Genomic DNA, 19,039 nt, shown 5'->3' on the forward strand with positions numbered 1-19,039 from the left:
GGACTGTAAAGAGACATTACAAAAGACATGCTAAGCAATGTAGATCTTAGGATAAGAGAACCTAACACACATCTAACAGGAGACGAAGGAGAGCAGTGAGAGTCAGGGAGGGAGTCCCAGGCATAGGCTTGATTTAGGATTGATAAAATGTAAACACTAAGACCCGAAAGCACATGCAGTCCTAGGCTGAGTAAATACAACCAAATTTCTACTTAGAATGCACAGCAAGAAATGTCCTTGGTCAAGCATTGGACCTTTCTGGAAAAGCAGGATCTTACGAACTGCACTGATAGCCACGGCTGCTGACGAGGGTCTTTTAGTGTTTTGTCTTTAGAGGCTACCTTACCCATTGCCCAAGCGTTATCTGATTCCTTTCTTACAACAAAGAATCAGAGACTCAGAGATCTGAGCTAAGGTGACTAGAATTTCACAGCTGGCAAGCCAGGGTGCTCACTGTCTGGGCCTCCAAGAACAGAGGTTTGACTCACACTGACCAGTCTTCTCTCTGGTCCTGGTTTCTTGTTTTGAAATGTCACTTCTGGTCCCTGTAAATTATGGAATGACTCTGTCTGTCTTCTCTCCCCTTGTTTTTGAGAGAGTCTCACTTCATAGCTAGCTAGCTCTGTCTGGCCTGCAACTTGCTGTGTAGACTAGGTGGCTAGCCACCTGCCTTTGCCTCCTAAGTGCTGAGATTAAAGGAATGTACCACCATGGCTTCTTTGATGAGGGGTGAAAGCTACATTTATCTATGGGTCTGAGGATAAATGTTTTGAATGTAGTCAGGGATTATGTTGGTTTAGTAAGGTGGTGGTTGTAGGTACTCCAAGATCCACGACCTCACTGGCTTCAGGTAGTTGGCGAAGCTTCCAGTACCAAGCATGGTTCCCTTCTTGTTATGCAGGCTTTAAGACTGACTAAATAGCTATTAGTTACCAGCACCGTATGCACACAATTGACCCTTAGGCTTAATCATGCCGCACTGGTCATGTTGTGGTTCCCGAGCCGGGTGGGACTGTGGGTTGTTCCCTCTCTTAGAAGCTTGCATGGGGCCTTCTGGCACCGTGAGAATTAGTCCTCAGGGAGAGTCTTTCAGGTTAAACCAGCCCAGGCCGTCTGTGGCAGATTTCGTTCTCGACACCCGTGTTGGTTACTTTTCCTGCTGCCACGGTAACATACATGAAAGAAGTCACTTTATTTCGTTTGTGTCTCTACGGTGCACACGTGTGAAAGTGGGTCCATCCTTCTTACTGCAGTGATAAAATACACTGGCAGTGGTAACTAAGAGGACAGAGTGTTCATTTGGCTTATAGTTCCAGGTTACAGTCCATCAGTGCAGAGAAACCAAAACAGGAACTGAAGCAGCTCAGCACATGCACAGTCGAGTGGAGAGCGAATATGTGCGCGCACGTTGAGTCCTACTGTCTGTGATCCAGGGCCCCACCCAGGAAACGATGCCACCCACATTCAGGATGAGTCTCTCCGCATGAATTAAGGCAGTCAACACAGTCTTCCACAGGCATGCCCACAGGTCACCCGATTAGTCAGTCCTTCTGAGACTGTCATCGTATCAAGGTGACAACTAAAAATAGCCAGTATAGCTGCTGGCCCATTGTCGGTGGGGACCCAGATTCCACTCCCAGCTATGCAGAAATAAAAAACAAATGAAATAAAAGCCAGAGGGCTTGAGTTTGGTTCCCCAGCATCTAAAGTTCTAGCTATAGGGAATAAGACATCCTTTCCTGTTCTCCTCAGGTCCCTGCACACACGTGGCACATGTTCATACAGATACACATGTACACATCACACAGATGTACAGACAAAGCATAAAAACAATGTCAGTTAATTCATTCTCGTGGCCTCAGCTTGCTCACAGCGCAGCACCCCCTTCAGCGTTCTCCCCCACAGTCCAGCGGCTAAGGCCATGCACTCCTGCTTGGCCTGCTGGCTTGTTTCTTCTCTCAGCACTTCTCCTTAGGGTACCGGTCCAGGTGCTGAGGAGGAACACCCACCTCAGTGGCAAACCATGCAGTGTTCAGATATTCTCTCCTATCTCTGCCGTGCTATCGTGTCTCTGGTTCTGCCCACAGCTGGGATGGACAAGACGGAAGGTTCTGGACCCATATTCATGGGCCATTTCAGAGGAAGCGGGGACAAGTACATCTCGCTGCTGCTGCTTCCTGCCAGATGGCATGGTGAACAGATGGGGTTTCATCTGTCTCTCGGGCAAAGGGCACAGAGGTCCAGAAATGGATGTCACCACTGGGAGGTTGGCTCCCCACGGATTTCAATCCCTACATGAATAATTGATGGATCCCCTATGGTGTCATGAATATGTGGTAGCTCCTGGATCTCACATTCATTCTTATACATTCATTCTTTGGCCTTATACAATTATACTCTGTGATTTCTGCACAAAATCTTTCATGCTGTTGGCTTCTATATTTACTTTCTTTCTCCTGCACTAAAAGCACAAGCTGCTTTCAAATTCTCCTGAGTGTGTCACACCTGGCTGGCCTTCCCTTCCCTTCCCTTCCCTTCCCTTCCCTTCCCTTCCCTTCCCTTCCCTTCCCTTCCCTTCCCTTCCTTCCCTTCCCTTCCCTTCCCTTCCCTTTCCTTTCCTTTTCTTTTCTTTTCCTTTTTTTCTTTCTCTCCTTTTCTCCCCTCTTTCTCTCTTTTTCTCTGTCTGTCTTCCCTTATTCCTTCCTTCCTTTCTTCCTTTCTTTCTATGTGTGCGACAAAATCAGATATTCTTGGGGCAGCTCTCGGGCCAGCTGGTAAAGGCATGTGCCACCAAGTCTGACTATCTAAGGTCCTCCCTGGGGCTCCACGTGGTGAAAGGGGAGAACTGATTTGACACTCACAAGTTGTCCTCTGACTTCCACAAGCTGCTGACCCTCCCCCCCCACACTAAATATAGTAAAAAGTAAAATTAAAAAAGATTTTAAAATTAGAGTCTTAAACTATTCCTATTCCCGTTACTGCTGTCTCACACGAGCAGCCTCTTCTGGCAGCGTGAACTGTTCAGGGTCGGCATGCCTCTTCCCTTATTAAGTAAATACATCTTGTTCATCAGCAACAGTTAGAGTTGAGTATATTAGCATCTGGGAGCTCTGTCAAAGCCCTCCACTTCCCGGGTCAGAGTTCGACTGCCGTGTGGAGAGTTACTTTGCTTTGTTTGTGACCTCAAAGTGCTTCTTTAATGCTGGCCGGATAGGAGCTTTTGGTTACAAAGAGCACTGCCTGCAACACCTGGACTGTGTTCACACTTCAAAGCAGCTTTTCTCCCAGATTTGGGGCAGGACAAACTTGTTCCTGTTCCAAGGTCAACATTACAGCTTTGTTTTTCAAGATAAGGGAAGGCAGACAATAGGATGCAGGAAGGAAAGGTGCGCATTTGCCTGTAGTGGCCCCTCCAACTGGAAAGGGAACTTGTTTTTAGACTGCTAGGAGTAGATGGCAGAGGACAGTGACCTTGCGAACAAAGTGTGAAGTTCGGAGGAATCTTAGACCTGCACGAATGAGATAACATCAGAGCTCTTTAGAGCCCTGTGGCTGAAGTCTAAGTCAGTTCTTGGTCTTCCATTGGTTCAGTGTTGCCTGTGTTAGATAAACGCCAGATCCCTAAGAGATAAGATGAAATTTGGAACTGATATCAGTAAGAAAGGAAGATGAGATGTGCTTCCAGGTGTGGTTGAGAAGGGTGGATAAGAATTTAGCTCGAGGCCAGACTGAACATTGCCAGCAGACTCAATGAGGCTATGAGAGGATGCGGGGACCGCAGAGAGCTAGAGAGAAAGAGAGAAGGTAGAGGAGGCCAGGAGGACCAAGAGAGCATGGGAACTCAGAGAGGCCCAGAGAGGAGCCAGGAGAAGAACCAAGAGAGCAAGTAACCAAAATAGCTGAGTTAAATCAGAATGAGAAGCCTAGGGGAAGGGATGGGCAGCCCAGCCCTGAGTAGGAGAGGTTTAGGGGTGGGGTGGGGTAAGAAGTGCTGGGAGGAGCATAGGGGCTGAGGGAGACTTGCCTGGGGTTTCTTTAGGACCTGACAAGCAAAAGTGGCATTTTAGAATGCAAGTGTCTCTAAACAGTGCAAAGCCATAAAAGATTGACGGTAAGGTTCCTTCTGGGTGGGCACACGCGCGCGCACGCATACACACCCATCCTTCCTTTTTAAAACATGAAATAAACCAGAGTCAAGGTTTTGGGTTGTTTCTTTTTTTTTTTTTTCCAGAGTCAAGGTTTTAGAAATGACATTCAGTTGTCCACATAAAGAAGCAGGAAAAAGAATGACTTAAGTTTTGTAGAATACGGTATAAATGACAGTTGGTGTCACTCTCTGTTAGTGTAGAAGAGTCTGGCATTCCCATTGGTATTTCTCCTGAAGAAGGTTAGGATGCTGATCTCGGTTTAGCTACCACTTTGTGATTTAATTGCACCGTTAGACTGATTTGAAGACAGTGGATATACCACCGAGTAGAATTTGGAATTATGGTAGAATTCATCTCTAAACAGTGGGGATTTATAGAGTAGAATGCATGCTATGGACTTACGGTAACACTCACGTGCGACTGGGCCAGGAGCCCCTGCCATTACCTCTCCCACCTTGGACGCTTGATACTTTCCAGGTAATTCCCAGGGTCCCACACCACCCCATCTCTTCAGCCTGTGTACCTCCTGTGAGTCTGGTTTTGTTTTTGAGACACAAATTTTACAATGTGCCCAAAATGTTTGGACGTTTAGATACGAGGAAGAACCAAAAAGGGGATGCATAATTCTGAGGGTGACATTCTGAAAATAAATAAACAAGCAGTAGAAATTAGTTTTAAAGGCATATAGCACCTATTTCTGTCATGTTACACTAATTATAATGTCTGTGCCAGGAAATGCCTGTAGCATAATTTGTATTATCAAGAATGAATTAGCATGGAATGAGTCACCATGACTATGACTCTTGTCAAGGCAGTGTCAGAGCGTTATGAACCAATAGAAATACAGCACAGGCCATATATATATATATATATATATATATATATATATATATATATATAATATTGTTTCTAGAAACCACACCAGGAAAAGCCTCTCCTCTTTGGTACATGCTGGAGCGAAATACAGGGTCTTGTGTAGGACTGGCTAACTTACTCTATATGTAGCCCAGGCTAGTCTCAAACTCATAGCAATCCTTGTACCCCAGAGTCTTCAGTGTAGGTGTGTGCCAGCTAGCTTAGCTAATAACCTCTTCAAAAATTACATTTATTATTTATGTGGGTGCATGCTTGTGAGCTTGGTAGGAAGTGCCTTAACCCATTGGCCTTGTTTTGAGACAGGCTCTCACTTTGTTACTGAGGGTAGTCTCCAGCTCTTAATACCAGGGCTGGCCTCAAACTGTGACGCTCTTGCCACCCCTGCTTCCTGGGTGCTGAGATTATAGGTGTGTGCCACCATGCCCAGTGCTTAGTCTGTATTTTGATTTCATAAAATTTGCTGATGTAAAAGGCTCCAATACAGTGTTCCACATGTGCCTAAGGTTTTCATTTACTGAATTGATTTCCATTTTAATTTAGTTATGTAAAATGAGCATTTCAGCTCCTGTTAGTCAGAGCACTTGACATGGATTTTACCACCTTACCCATTAGATAGAACCCGGTACTGCTTTCTCTTGCTGGTCATGTTCTTGGACTGAACACTGCCATTGCGTACAGGCAACATCCAGTAGACCAGCAATCAAACCTTGCGACTTCACATTCGCTTCCTCAGGAGCCACGTGCTGAAACTGTCCGTGAGGGAGCCCAAGGGTGGCATTTTAGGGAGAGAGGACTGAGAAGCGTTAGTTCCCCACCCCCCCCTCTCTACACATACACACACACACACACACACACACACACACACACATTGGAACTGAAACAATGGCCCACTGGGTAAACTGCTTAGTGCACAAGTGTGAGGACCTGAGTTTGAGTTCTAGAATATCTGTAAGAAGCTGAGTGTGGCAGTACACACCTGTAATCCCAGCACTGGGGACATGAGGACAGGTGAACTCCCTGGGGCTTGCTAGACAGCCAGGACTTTGGACTCAATAAGCCGGGCAATGGTGGAGCATGCCTTTAATCCCAGCACTTGGGAGGCAGAGGCAGGTGGATTTCTGAGTTCAAAGCCAGCCTGGTCTACAGAGTGAGTTCCAGGACAGCCAGGGTTACACAGAGAAACCCTGTCTTGAAAAAAAAAAAAATCTAGGCTCTGAATGTGAGAGAGCAGGCAGTACTTGTTTTTCTAAGCCTGGTTCATCTCACTTTACATAATTTCCAGGTCTGTTCATTTTTTCTGCAGATGTCATGATTTCCTTCTTTCTTTTTTCAATTTCGTTTTGTCTCAGTCCCACATTTCTCTTGTCCTCTCTTGATGGAACGCGGGGCTGCTTTCCTTCTGTTAGCTGTTGTGAGTAATGCAGCAATAAACATGCTGTGCAAATATCACTGTGGTAGGACTTAGAGTCCTTGAAGTATGCACGTAAGGGATGTATAGTTAGGTCATTTGGTCCTTCTAGTATTAATTTGGTCTGCGTTGTTGATCGAGACAGGGTATCATGTAGCCTAGGCTAGCCTTGGACTTGCTGTGTAGCCTGAACATCTATCTGGTCCTTACAGTTTTCCCTACCAAGTGCTGGGATCCTAAGTGTATACCATCAGCCAAGTTTGTGTTTTAAGAAGCCCATTCTGATTTCTGTACCGCATTACGCGCATTTCTGTACCGCATTACACGCATTTCTACTACTGCCAGCAATGAGCAAAGCTTAGGAGGACCTCTCTTAAGCATGATCTGAGTCCTGTATGTTCTACATCCATTTTAGGAAACAGAAGGAAATGGCAGTCTTCTCTGGTTCTCTGCCAGCTCCCCACCCCCCAGGCTGATATACTGTTAACTTCTAGAAGCTTCCTGCTAGTTTGGTACTTCAGTCAACACTCATTATTAAAATGAGCACTTGAAAACTGTTTGAACTCAATTGAGTGTGGTAGAGCATGCTGCATTTCCAGCATTCAGACTGAAGAGCATGAGATTGGGACTAGCCTGAGCTACACAGCATGTCCCAGGCCATCCTAGGCTACTGTACAGAGAGACCTTGTCTCCAAAAACAAAACCCCAAGAAACAGAACAAGCATGAACAAAAACTATATAAAAGAGTATTGAATACAGTGAATTGAGTATCAGAGTCCGTGTGTGTGTTTGTGTGTGTGTGTGTTTGTGTGTGTGTGGCATGTTGGAGTGTTGGAGTGTCTAATGAGAAGGTGCTAGAGTGTGAGTGTGGGAATATCACCATGTGGAGCATTTCTTCCTCAGTGTTGAGCTGGTGAGGAGCCGCCATCTCTGGACCTGAGGCTAGTAGATCGCAGCACCCTTGGCTCACTAGCTCTGACTTTTGACCTGACTATAAATTGGCAAATACAAACTTAGGAGTCAGCCTTTGTTCTTATGAAGAAACTTGGTATGTGAAAGTTAAAGTGTTTCAGTTTGATCCGAATGAATTAAAGAAGTACGACATTTACACTCTCCTAAAGTAGTTCTAGTCACTGGCATATACCTAACTATTCCTGTGTAGCGTCTTTCACCGTAATCACAGCTTACGCTTAATATCACTACATTTAAGTGTAAGAAAAATGAATTAAAATTTTACATGCAATTAAGTCTGTGCTTTTAAGAAAATCGAGACTTCTTTTTAAACTGTTAGAGTGTTTGCTTGGTATTTCTTCCTTGAGGTTTTCTGGGCTTCCACGTTTTGTGTAGGTCTTCCTTGACTATGTTTGAAATTCTTTGGCTAAAGAGTCAGCATGTCAGATGACTCACACCATGTACATATTTGGAATGCTATTTTGCCACAAGAGCCTGGAAAGTCACTGTCATGCTTTTCAAAGGCAAAGTGCCTGTTGTAGTAAGAGAGTGTGGGTCTGGACATCAGGACTTTAACAGGATAGCTGTACTGTGTAGACAAAGTAAGTCTGAACACAAATTCACAGGTGCTGATGGCCCGCACATCCACTGCAGTGTCAGCACTGCTGGCAGGAAAGGAGAGGAGTGCGACATCTCACTTTTAACTGACAGAGTTTGGTAATGATTAGAATTCCCCTGGTAGTTTGTCCCCTTGTTCAAATTAAAGTATTCTCTCTCTCTCTCTCTCTCTCTCTTTTTTTTTTTTCTTTTTTCATTTTTCGAGACAGGGTTTTTCTGTGTAGCCCTGGCTGTCCAAGAACTCACTCTGTAGACCAGGCTGGCCTCGAACTCAGAAATCCGCCTGCCTCTGCCTCCGAAGTGCTGGGATTAAAGGTGTGCGCCACCACTGCCCTGCTTTTTTTTTGCCTTTTCCTTCCTTCCTTCCTTCCTTCCTTCCTTCCTTCCTTCCTTTCTTTCTTTCTTTCTTTCTTTCTTTCTCCCCCCCCTCTTTTGTAAATTAAAGTATTCTCATTGCAAGGTTTCAAGAGTGCAGACAGGGCCTAGCTCCACAGTGCATCTGGCCCTTTACCTTTCTAACCTGGGTCAGGCTGCAGCTGGGAATCACGTCTGACTCCCCTTTCATAAGAAAACAGTAAAACTATAAGCCGTGTGTCTAACAGCCATGGCAGCCAGGGCCAGACACTGCCAAAGGAAACTTAGGAGTAGATTGTGGGCATTCAAGAAGCTTACGTGTAAGAACGCATGCTGAAGGAGTGCAGCGTCCTCAGGGAGGACTCTAACTGGCACAGTGCTGCAGAGGAGTCTGAGGACAGAGAAGTCAGCCAGGCAAACTGGGTGAGTGACTTTTGAGCCTGGATGCACTTTTAGGTGTCCAACAAGAATAAAATGCAGAATAAAATGTTAGAAAAAGCACGACCCAATGCTAGACAACATTTGCAGGATTTCCTTTTGATTGACAGTTAAACTAATTGTATCATTCTAAATTCCTTTTGATTAAGAGTTAAACTAACTGCATCATCACAAAAGAATAGGAGGCAAGTTGTCCTGAGGCCCAAAAGAGGAACATTTATGTTCCTGGGAGTGGCCACCTCATTTACATGTGTGGGCCTACCCTCAAGACCACCCAGAAAGTCTCCCAACAGAAGGCAGAGGGTTCCTGGGAACCATTCATTCAGTGATGTAACATTCAGGGAGGAGAAAAGCATTTGAACTTGGTCATTGGAGGTATGTCTCTCTGTTTTAGAATGGGCAGAGGGCAGACACCAAGTTAAATACCTTTTTAGTTCCTTTGTCCACAGAACACAATGGTTGACTCTGGCATTTCTAAGCTGGCTGATTGGAGTCTCTGCTTCATCAACAGTGTAACAGGACTAGAAGTTACTATTTGCTGGGTGTTATAAGAATTCAGTCTGTTGCATGAATATTAGATTTATTAATTTATTTATATGAGTACACTGTTGCTATCTTCAGACACACCAGAAGAGGGCATCAAATCTCATTATAGATGGTTGTGAGCCACTATGTGATTGCTGGAATTTGAACTCAGGACCTCTGGAAGAACAGTCAGTGCTCTCAACCTCTGAGCCATCTCTCCAGCCCTGCCTGAATACTTTTAACTCAGGGTCTGGTGTATGACAAAACTTGAGCTATCTATAAAACTATACTTACCAAGGAGCTGTTTGATTTTGAAACATAGTCTCATGTCCCTCAGGTGCTGGTCCTCCTGCCTCTGTTTTTCTCATGTTAAGATTACATCATGCCCAGTCACCCAGGAGTCTTGTGTGTATGTGTATGTGTTTATGTGATCACATGTGCATGTGGAAACCAGATCTCAGATGTGTTCCTTAGGAGCTATGTAGCTTTACATACATACATACATACATACATATATACATACATACATATATACATACATACATACATACATACATACTAACTGCACAGGCTAGGCTACCTGGCCAGTGAATCCTAGTGATCTGCGTGTTTCTGACTTCTAGCAGTAGGATTCACAGCACATACACCCACATGTGGCTTTGTTGGTTGGTTATTGTTTTGAGACAAAGTCTTAACTATGTAGCCCTTACACTCAAGAGATCTGACTGCAGTTGCCTCCAAAATGCTGGGGTTAAAGGCGTGTGCCACTTCACCAGGCATGCTTTTAAAATGTACGTTCTAGGAATCAAGCCATGTCGTTTTGATTGAAATACCAACATTTTTCCCACTGAGCTATTTTCCCAGCCCTTACCAAGTAGTTCCAACCACTAATTTATAAATATCTTAGTCACCTGAAAAGGATACTCGGACATGTAAGAACTACAGGGACTGACTGAGCACTCACCATTGTAAATTGGTATCTCAATATTCCGTAAGGAAGCTGTTTAGCACTGTTTATCACTGTGACCAGAGCCTGGTCAGTTCTAGAATGTTTGGAAGCGCTGTTTCGGGATATACAGTAAGGTTGAGCGTCCCTTGAGTCACCCACCAGGCGTTATGCACTGTGAGTCTGCTTGGGGAGTAACATTTATTAAGCATTTGCTGTGTGGACCAAGTACTCGCCTAAGTGCTTCACCTGTCCTGTTACCTCGGCATCACAAATGACCTCTGCCAGGTGTAGTGGCATACCGGAAGGGCAGGCTTCAGAATCATGAGTTCAAGGCCAGCCAGGGCCTCGTAGCAAATTTGAAGTCTTCCCAGGCAACTTGGCAATATCCTGTCTCAAAAGAAAATTCAAGGAAGTTAGGAGCTCAGTGATGAATCATGAAAGCCAGAGCGCAATACCCAGAACACCATGTGGTAGGAGGGGCAGCTCCTACAGGTTGTTCTCTAACAGTCATAGATGTGTTTGGGCACACACAAGCCCATACTGAGAAACAGGCAGGCCAGCATGCATGCACTTGCGAGCACACACACACACACACACACACACACACACACACACACATGAGCTGCAGCTCAGCACTGGAACACTCACCTGTGGAAGCCCTGGGTTAATCCTTGACATCACCAAAACAAACAAAGACTCAACGCCTTGAGACAGGCACCCAACAGTCCTGCAGTCATACAGATGAGGAGAATGGGCAGTGTGTACGGAACTTGCCTAATGTTTCCCACACCGCTTGGAAAATGGCGAGGTGAACCTGGGTGAGCCTCTGTCCTCAGTTGTCCTACTGAACTGCTTAGGACCTGAATGAGGAACTTGTAGCTCTGCTCCTATTCCAGGGTTATGACCTTAGGTGTTTTATTTCTCCATTTCAAACAGCGTGAGCACCTCCACTGTGGCCTTGTTTTGAAGACCCAAGGTCAGCTATATGAAGTGGCTGCCACAGTGTGGGGAGTGAGAGAGATTCGCCAAGTGATGGCTGCCGGGCTCCCTCAGCTGCTTCTGTTTCTTCTGCCCTAGGTTCCCTTAGCGTGTGGCCTCTGGGTCTCTTACGGTTAGAAGATACTGTACTTAAAGTGTACACAGGCTGCAGTACCTCCTCATGGTCTAAATTCGAAAGCAGCTGAGGTGATTAAAAGTAGAAATAGAAGCAGAAATACAAGCTGGGGGGTGGTGGCACACTCCTTTAATCCGAGCACTCAGTGGCAGAGGCAGGCAGATCTTTCTGAGTTGGAGGCCAAGCTTGATCAACATAGTGAGTTCTAAGATAGACAGGGCTACCTGGAGAGACCCTATCTCAAGACAACAAAACAAAACAGAAACCAGAAAGTGAGTCAGTAGAGATACTGTGCATGCTTTAAGGAAAGTGATACCAGCCAGATGTAGATATTTTTATGTTTTTCTAAGAATGACCTCATGTATGAAATAATATGTCAGTTGCAAAATAGGTCACAAATATATAATGCACTTTATAGGATTAATGTTGTAGACTTTTTTACATGTATAAGTGCTATATGTGTGTGTGTGTATGATGTATTTGTGTATATGTATTTTCTGAGATAGGTATCGTGTATCCCAGTCTGGCTTCTGACTTGCTACATAGATGAGAAGGCCGTTAACATTCCTAGTTCACCTCCCCCTGCCTCCCACGTACTGGGATGTCACGCATGTGCTACTGTGTTCAGTCTTTATGGCACAGCTCCTTGCACTCTAGGCAAGCGCTGTCAACTGAGCTACACTCCCAACTCTCATTTGTGGACTTTAAAGAGGAGTGTACTTTATTTACATGCCCTTTGTTATTTTTCTAAGATTTTATTTTTATTATTTTTATTTTATGTGTGGATTGCCTGTGTGGATGTATACCTCACGCGTGCCTGGTGCCTGCAGAGGTCAGGAGAGAGCGTAGGATCTCCTAGAACTAGAGATATAGATACTTATGAGCCACCATGTGGGTGTCAGGAATTGAATCTGGGTCCTCTACAAGAGCAGAGAGTACTCTTAACCCTAGAGCTATCTCTCTAGCCCCTATTTAGATATTTTTAAAAGAAAAATTTCAACTTGCCCATTTGTAGCTTTTTTTAAAAAGGGCTATCAGCCGGGTGGTGGCGCACGCCTTTAGTCCCAGCACTTGGGAGGCAGAGGCAGGTGGATTTCTGAGTTCGAGGCCAGCCTGGTCTACAGAGTGAGTTCCAGGACAGCCAGGGCTACACAGAGAAACCCTGTCTCGAAAAAACAAAATAAAACAAAAAACAAAACAAAACAAAACAAACAAAAAGGGCTATCACTTAAGTAATTTTTAAATTTTTATTTGTTTTTATTTTTAGGTGATTACAGGGATTTGTTTTTTCCAGAATTACTGGAATAGTTGACCGAGACCCAGAAATAATGCTAGGCAAGCATAAACCATCTGGCTGGCATACTTTTTCTTAAAATGGACCTTTGAATGAAAAGATTTCTTTTTAATGGCTGATAAAAGGATTTTGATCTTTTATAGATCTGTTTGGCTTGTGTTTTGACTACTGTTCTCTTGCTGTCTGAGCTGACCTCAGACCCCTAGGTTCAAACCATTCTCCTGCCTCATCCACCCCAGTACATGGGTCCTACAGGCATTTTTGTAGGTAATTAAAATGTTAACAGTATCCTTAAAGCTCCACATTAAATAGCCTAGAGGTAATTATTACCACTTTCCCTTTTTAGAGATTTATTTATTTTATGTATATATGTAAGTACACTGTAGCTGTCTCAGACACACTAGAAGAGGGCATCAGATCTCATGACAGATGGTTGTGAGCCACCAGTGGTTGCTGGGAGTTGAACTCGGAACCTCAGGAAGAGCAGTTAGTGATCTTAACCACTGAGCCATCTCTCCATTGTAAATTAGGATTTCTTTGGTTTTATGTACCTTGGTGTTTTGCTTGCATGTGTGTCTGTGAGGGTGTCAGGTCCCCAGGAACTGGAGTTACAAACGGTTGTGAGCTGCTATGTGGGTGGGTGCTAGGAATTGAACCCCTATCCTCTGGAAGGGCAACTAGGGATCTTAACCAGCAAGCTGTCTCTCCAGCTACCTCTTTTGTTTTGGTTTGGTTTGGTTTTTCGAGACAGGGTTTCTCTGTGTAGCCCTGGCTGTCCTGGAACTCACTCTGTAGACCAGGCTGGCCTCGAACTCAGAAATTCTCCTGCCTCTGTCTCTGCCTCCCAAGTGCTGGGATTTAAAGGCGTGAGCCACCACCCCCCTGCTCACCCTTTCTTTTTAAAATGCTTTTGCTGGCAGTCATGAGGTTCACTTCCTACGTCCTCGGTGCTTATCTTTAGAAGATGGAGGTGTAGTGAAACCACAGACTAAAATGTGCTGTTTGACTTTCCTCTGTCTGCCTTTCTAGAAAATAAGTACATAAACAGTATGGCTTCCTGCTGTGGAGTCAAAGGAATACTTACACATCTAGCTCTTACTTTTCTGGCAAGCGTGCAGGGATATGAGTGAGTGATTTTAGCAGAGAGGCTGCATAGCCAAGAATTTCTTTCCTCAAGTCAGCAGTCCCAGCCTGATGTCCACTCAGAACCACCCGGAGCATCTAGGAAGGGCAGTGTGCAGGCAGCCTTTCCACTCTGGCTTAATGGAACGTCCTACACGGGGCCAGCGATGGTGAAGCCGTCACACTAATGTAGAACTGGGTGAGATATGGGTGAGGAGGCAGGTGAACAAGAGGGAGGAATGGAATTCGTTCCTTTCCTAACTCCAGTGAAATGAAAAGTGGGAAGCTGTAAGCCATGTGTCCCGAGAGGTTAGGGAATGGAGTAGCCTTAAATAATTCCTTTGTCTTTGCAGGCATGGAAGGACTTTGATGAGCCGTTAAACAGTCCCACAAAAGATGCGCTAATGGATGACAGCGACTCTCCTACATACAGTCTGCAGATAGAGCCACAAGATGGATGTCATCCGGAGGACAGCGTGGAAAGGAGAGTGACACGCTTGCCTTCTGTCTCAGATGAAAATGAGAATCAGCTTGCCGGAGACGGGCCTGCATGTCTGACCACCAGCGGCGGCGCCATGGGACGAGCCACGGTGTCTGAACAGGACAGTCTCAACAATAACGAAAGCTTCCCATCTAGCTGTGAGGCAGCCCCCACGGAGAACTCAGAAAACACTTCAAGCGAAGGTCCCAAAGATGACCCGCCTTCCTTGGAACAGGACAAAAAGCTACCTGCAAAGAGAAGTCCCAGGGCCAAGAAAGGCACCCCCAAGAACGCACCTCCAGGTGAGGCCTTCGGATTATCTTTGCTCTCCTTTAACAAAATTCAACATTTCTACTTGCAGTTCTTCTGGTGTCCTGCTGCAGCACCTGTAGGCCCTACTGTGTGGTTCTTGCGTAGTGTTCTTGCCCGGCAGTCACCGTCTGTAGAGGAATGATAAAGTGTTGGCCCCTGCACTTCCATTTTCCGTCTGCCTCACCTTGGCTTCACTTTCTGACCTCTGATGGTCTGGGCTAGTACAGCTTCCTGTAGGATCTTTCCGCCTCACTCTGAGGGTGAACCAGTAGCCTACGCGTACCAGTGTTGAGTAAGGAAGGCATCCAGTTTCAACATCTGCATATCTTTCTTCTTCAGAATGTAGTTTGTCCGGTAAAACACAGCTCTGGGGTTCTGTGTCTGAATCAGCAGGTACTCATGGGAGGCCATCAATGGTGGGGTTTGTTTGTTTGTTTGTTTGTTTGTTTGTTTGTTTGTTTGAGACAGGGTTTCTCTGTGTAGCCCCGGCTGTCCTGGAACTCACTCTGTAGACCAGGCTGGCCTCGAACTCAGAAATCTGCCTGCCTCTGCCTCCCAAGTGCTGGGATTAAAGGCGTGTGCCACCACTGCCCTGCTTGTTAGTTTGATTTTGTGATTGTTTTGTTAGAGGCATGCTGGCCTCTTTCGCAGTTCTGGCACACTATTGGCTGGAAGTCCTCACTGGACCACACTTTCCCAGCCAGCAGGGCCTGTAGGAGGCCTAGTGAATGCTGCTTGTACTTTGGCTGACAAGAAATGCTGTCACTCTATATCCTTATTTTTATTTGTAGTTATAAAATTTAGAGCCAACTATGAAACTACAGGGCTGGGCCCTGGCTCCATAGATGCAGTAAGTCCTTGCTGCACATAGAACCCGAGTTCAGACCCTTGCACCCACACAGTATCAGGTTGGTCTGGAGGCCTGCATGTACCCCAGTACTATTAGGTAAAGAAAGGGGCAAGCTGGCTGTGTGGAGCAGCTGTTGGCAAGCTCCAGGTTCGGTAGAGACCCTGCCTCAGTAAATAAAAGGGAGAGTAATTAAGGAAAACACCCAGCCTTAACTACTGACCTACCAACCTCTGTGTGCACAAACCTGTACACACGTGTCTATAAACATGCAAGCCTTCATGTAGCCTGTGGATTATTCCTTATTTAATGAGATAACTCATCATTTGGCCCCAGTAAAGATAACTCATAACTTGGCCATTCATGTTCCTTTGTCTTTTCTGTGTTGACTTAAAATATATAATCTCTGTTAAGGGGTGTGAATACATTCTTCATAAAAGAGCTGATGGTAAACATGATACATGCAGTGCTGTGTGTGTTAGTTTTATTGTATAAACTGTCCTTCAAGGCACTTTGTCTGTCTCCACAGTCTGATGGTGCTGTCTGTTATAACTGAAACCTATCTGGGAATGGTAGCTCCCACCTGGAATCCTGGCATTTGGGAGCCAGAATCACAGAATTGCCAAGCGGGGCGCATAGTGAGCTCCAGGTCATCTGACTGCAGAGCTAGCCATCTCAAAACACGAGAACCCCAGTGAGCCCCATACCTGTTAGCCGTCGGTTTCTCAGAGCTATCCCTGTTGTGGGCAGTTACTAATTTTTTTTTTCTCTCTGTAGATTTGTCCTCTCTGGACACTGTTGTCAGTGGAATCACAGAGATGGGATTTTTGGCTGGGTTCTTTCATGTAACACATTTTCCTGGTTCACTCTGGCTATAATCTATTTACAGTCTCTTTCTTTCTATGGCCAAGAAATGCTCCATTGCATTGGGGTAGCACGTTTCTGGGGTACTTGCATGTACACTGTTGAGCATGTTGGTTATTCTGTTTTTTGGTTGCTGTGAGTGACACCCCCGCGAGCATGCTTTCCTTTCTCTCGTTTATCAACAGGAGATGGTCTTTAGTGATAGGTAACATGACGTTTAGCTGGAGAACTGTTTTCCAAATCGGCTCCACCAGTATATATCCCTGCTGAAATACAGGCGAGATATAGTTTCTCTGTCCCTTTGCCCACATTCGTTAATGTCTGGTGTCTTTATAATAGCAAGATGTTAAAAATGGAGATATAATTAACAAGCCACCAAGTTTGCCTTTTAAACCCCACGGCACAGTGGTTTTATTACAGCCACAGAGCTGTGCAGCCTTGGGTCCTCTGTGAAAACAAAACAAAACTATGAACCCGTTAGCAGTTACTCCCCAGTCCTCAGCCCCTGGCAATCAATGGCTCAAAAATTTTGTAAGACTTAACAGACAAGTTCAGATGAAGTGTCTAAAGATCGCCATAACAACATTTGGTGTTTGCTCTGCGCTAGTCACCATGGCATCCAAGCAGTAGACAAAACAGTGCGGGGAGATAGCCAGAGATAGAGAGCACACGGGAGACTCTCCTAAACTGACGCCACCCCCACATCCAGCACCCTGACTGCTTTGACTTCCACCCTTACCCTGCATCCAGCTGGTTTAAGACCAGGAGGGCTGGGAACTGGAGGAAGGCCAAACCTGGAAATGGATATGCAGCCTGGAGTTGGCGGTTAGATAGGAGAGCTGGGGTTTGCAGCCTGGAGTTGGCGGTTAGTTAGGAGAGCTGGGGTTTGCTATGCTCTCTGCCTGCAGCTGCTCCCTTTGTGACCTGAGATCAGGAACTCAGTGCCTTCCCTATCTGCTTATCACAAGGAAGCCGATAGTGCATATCCTGAGCATTGTCCTGAGGACCACAGTCCTGTGCATAAAGCAGCCAAGAAAACAAGTGTTTATGAGTTCGTGTGTTCACTGCGGCCAGAGTGTTCTTCTGGGTGACAGGTCTTAGAGAATTCAGAACTAACAAATTAATCTGAGTGTGTCTTAGCTGTCTTAGCTCCTTTGTCTGCACTTCTCTTAAGTCCTGTGTGTGTGTATGTGTGTTTATACATATATAATGCGTATTTGTATTATATATGTTATATATAGTATACTTTTTGTGGTACAGAGAATTGAACCCAGAACCTCCTCCAATGTTTACTGTTAGGTGGAAGGGGCCCAGTGGCGAGTTACTGAATCTAAAATAACAACTGGTGATGCCATAAACCATGAGCTCCCAGTTGCGTCTTACATGTCCGACGTTGACCGTAAGACAGACTTTTCTAACTGCCCTCCAAGTTCATGTGGAGTCACACATGGGTTCTGGGGATCCAAACCCTGGTCCTCGTGCTTGCGTGACAACCACTTTATCCATCAGCCTTGGCTCCAGCCCAAGATATATTCATTTAAAAAAAGAAATTCCCATGACCCCCTAGTAAATTTCCCCAACTTTAGAGGTTCAAAACAGCACATGGTGTCTAACATATCGTTCTGTAGGTCAGGAGTCTGCCCTGGCTCTCTGGGCTAAAGTGAGGTTGTCTGTCAACTACATTCTTTGTAGAGACTCTTAAAGGGGCTTCTAGACTCTAGACAGTTTCTCTGTCTTTCTAGCTCCTAGCCCAGTGTGTGGCTCCCGTCCTCCATTGCCGCAGCCAGCAAAGACTTGTAGAGTCCTTGTAGATGTGACTTGGACTCTGCCGTTTCCTCTTCAGTGTTTAAGGGCCCTCATGGTCCCACAGGTCCAGCATAACCTCCTTGTTCAAAGACAATTGATGAGAAGCCTTACATCTGTCTGCTGCCTCAGTTCCTCTTTGACATAAGGTAATATATAGACTCATGGCATTGGGACATAATCATTTTTAGAGCCTTTATTCTGCCCACCCTGAAAATATTTTAACCAAGGCACGATGGCTTTACCTAAGAGGAAAAGCCTGTACTTTACAAACCCTGCCATTACATTTTTTGTAGCACCACAGAGGACCCTTAGCCAGCAGGTATTTGTTGAGTGTTATGTACCATCTACTCTCCAACTGCTGGGGAGCCTGCCTTTCCCATTCTCATGCTCAGGTGAGACAGCCAAGTAGCTAATGGACAGCCTAGCAGAGGAAGCCTGATAGGGTTAAACACGCAGTGTCCAGGGAGAGGTGTGAAAACCTCCAGGAGGAATTGATGTCTAAGCCGAGATAGGACACGAGATAGGACACAACACGTGCGGGCCAGGAAAGGAGATGAGGAGAAAAATCAAATGTGTCCGAGCCGCCCCTAGCACAAGGAGAGGGTAGCCTGTGTGTTAGTGAGACTCCATTTTTTCTTTGGCTGAGGATGGTGGGAGGTCTGAGTGGAGGGAAATAGCAGAGAGTGTGCGAGAGGTTTGGGGGACTGACAAGGCCCAGATCACAAAAATATTGTGTCATAATAACCGGTTTGGACCTCCCAGCAGGCTTGAACGAGACAGTAACTATGGGAGACACAGCTAGTGCCCAACAAGCCAGGGCGATGAAGAGGGGACAGGAGGGGAAGGGTGAAGGGGCGTCTGCAGTGTCCATGTGAGAGATGCTGGGAATCTCCACGGACAGAGATCTGAGATGTGCCCCTTCTCTAGTCACT

At 45.6% G+C, this 19,039-nt stretch overlaps 1 protein-coding gene across 1 annotated transcript in view; it reads left to right on the forward strand.

The window, feature by feature from the left end:
• Window positions 1–19,039, forward strand: part of Cnst (consortin, connexin sorting protein) — an 81,101-nt gene that overhangs the window by 19,955 nt on the left and 42,107 nt on the right. Inside the window, exon 2 of the mRNA XM_031391003.1 lies at window positions 14,151–14,580. Within this exon, the coding sequence (XP_031246863.1) occupies window positions 14,151–14,580 (430 nt within the window). The remainder of the gene's footprint in view (window positions 1–14,150; window positions 14,581–19,039) is intronic.

This window comes from Mastomys coucha, unplaced genomic scaffold (assembly GCF_008632895.1).
Source record: "Mastomys coucha isolate ucsf_1 unplaced genomic scaffold, UCSF_Mcou_1 pScaffold1, whole genome shotgun sequence".
Taxonomy (NCBI): Eukaryota; Metazoa; Chordata; class Mammalia; order Rodentia; family Muridae; genus Mastomys; species Mastomys coucha.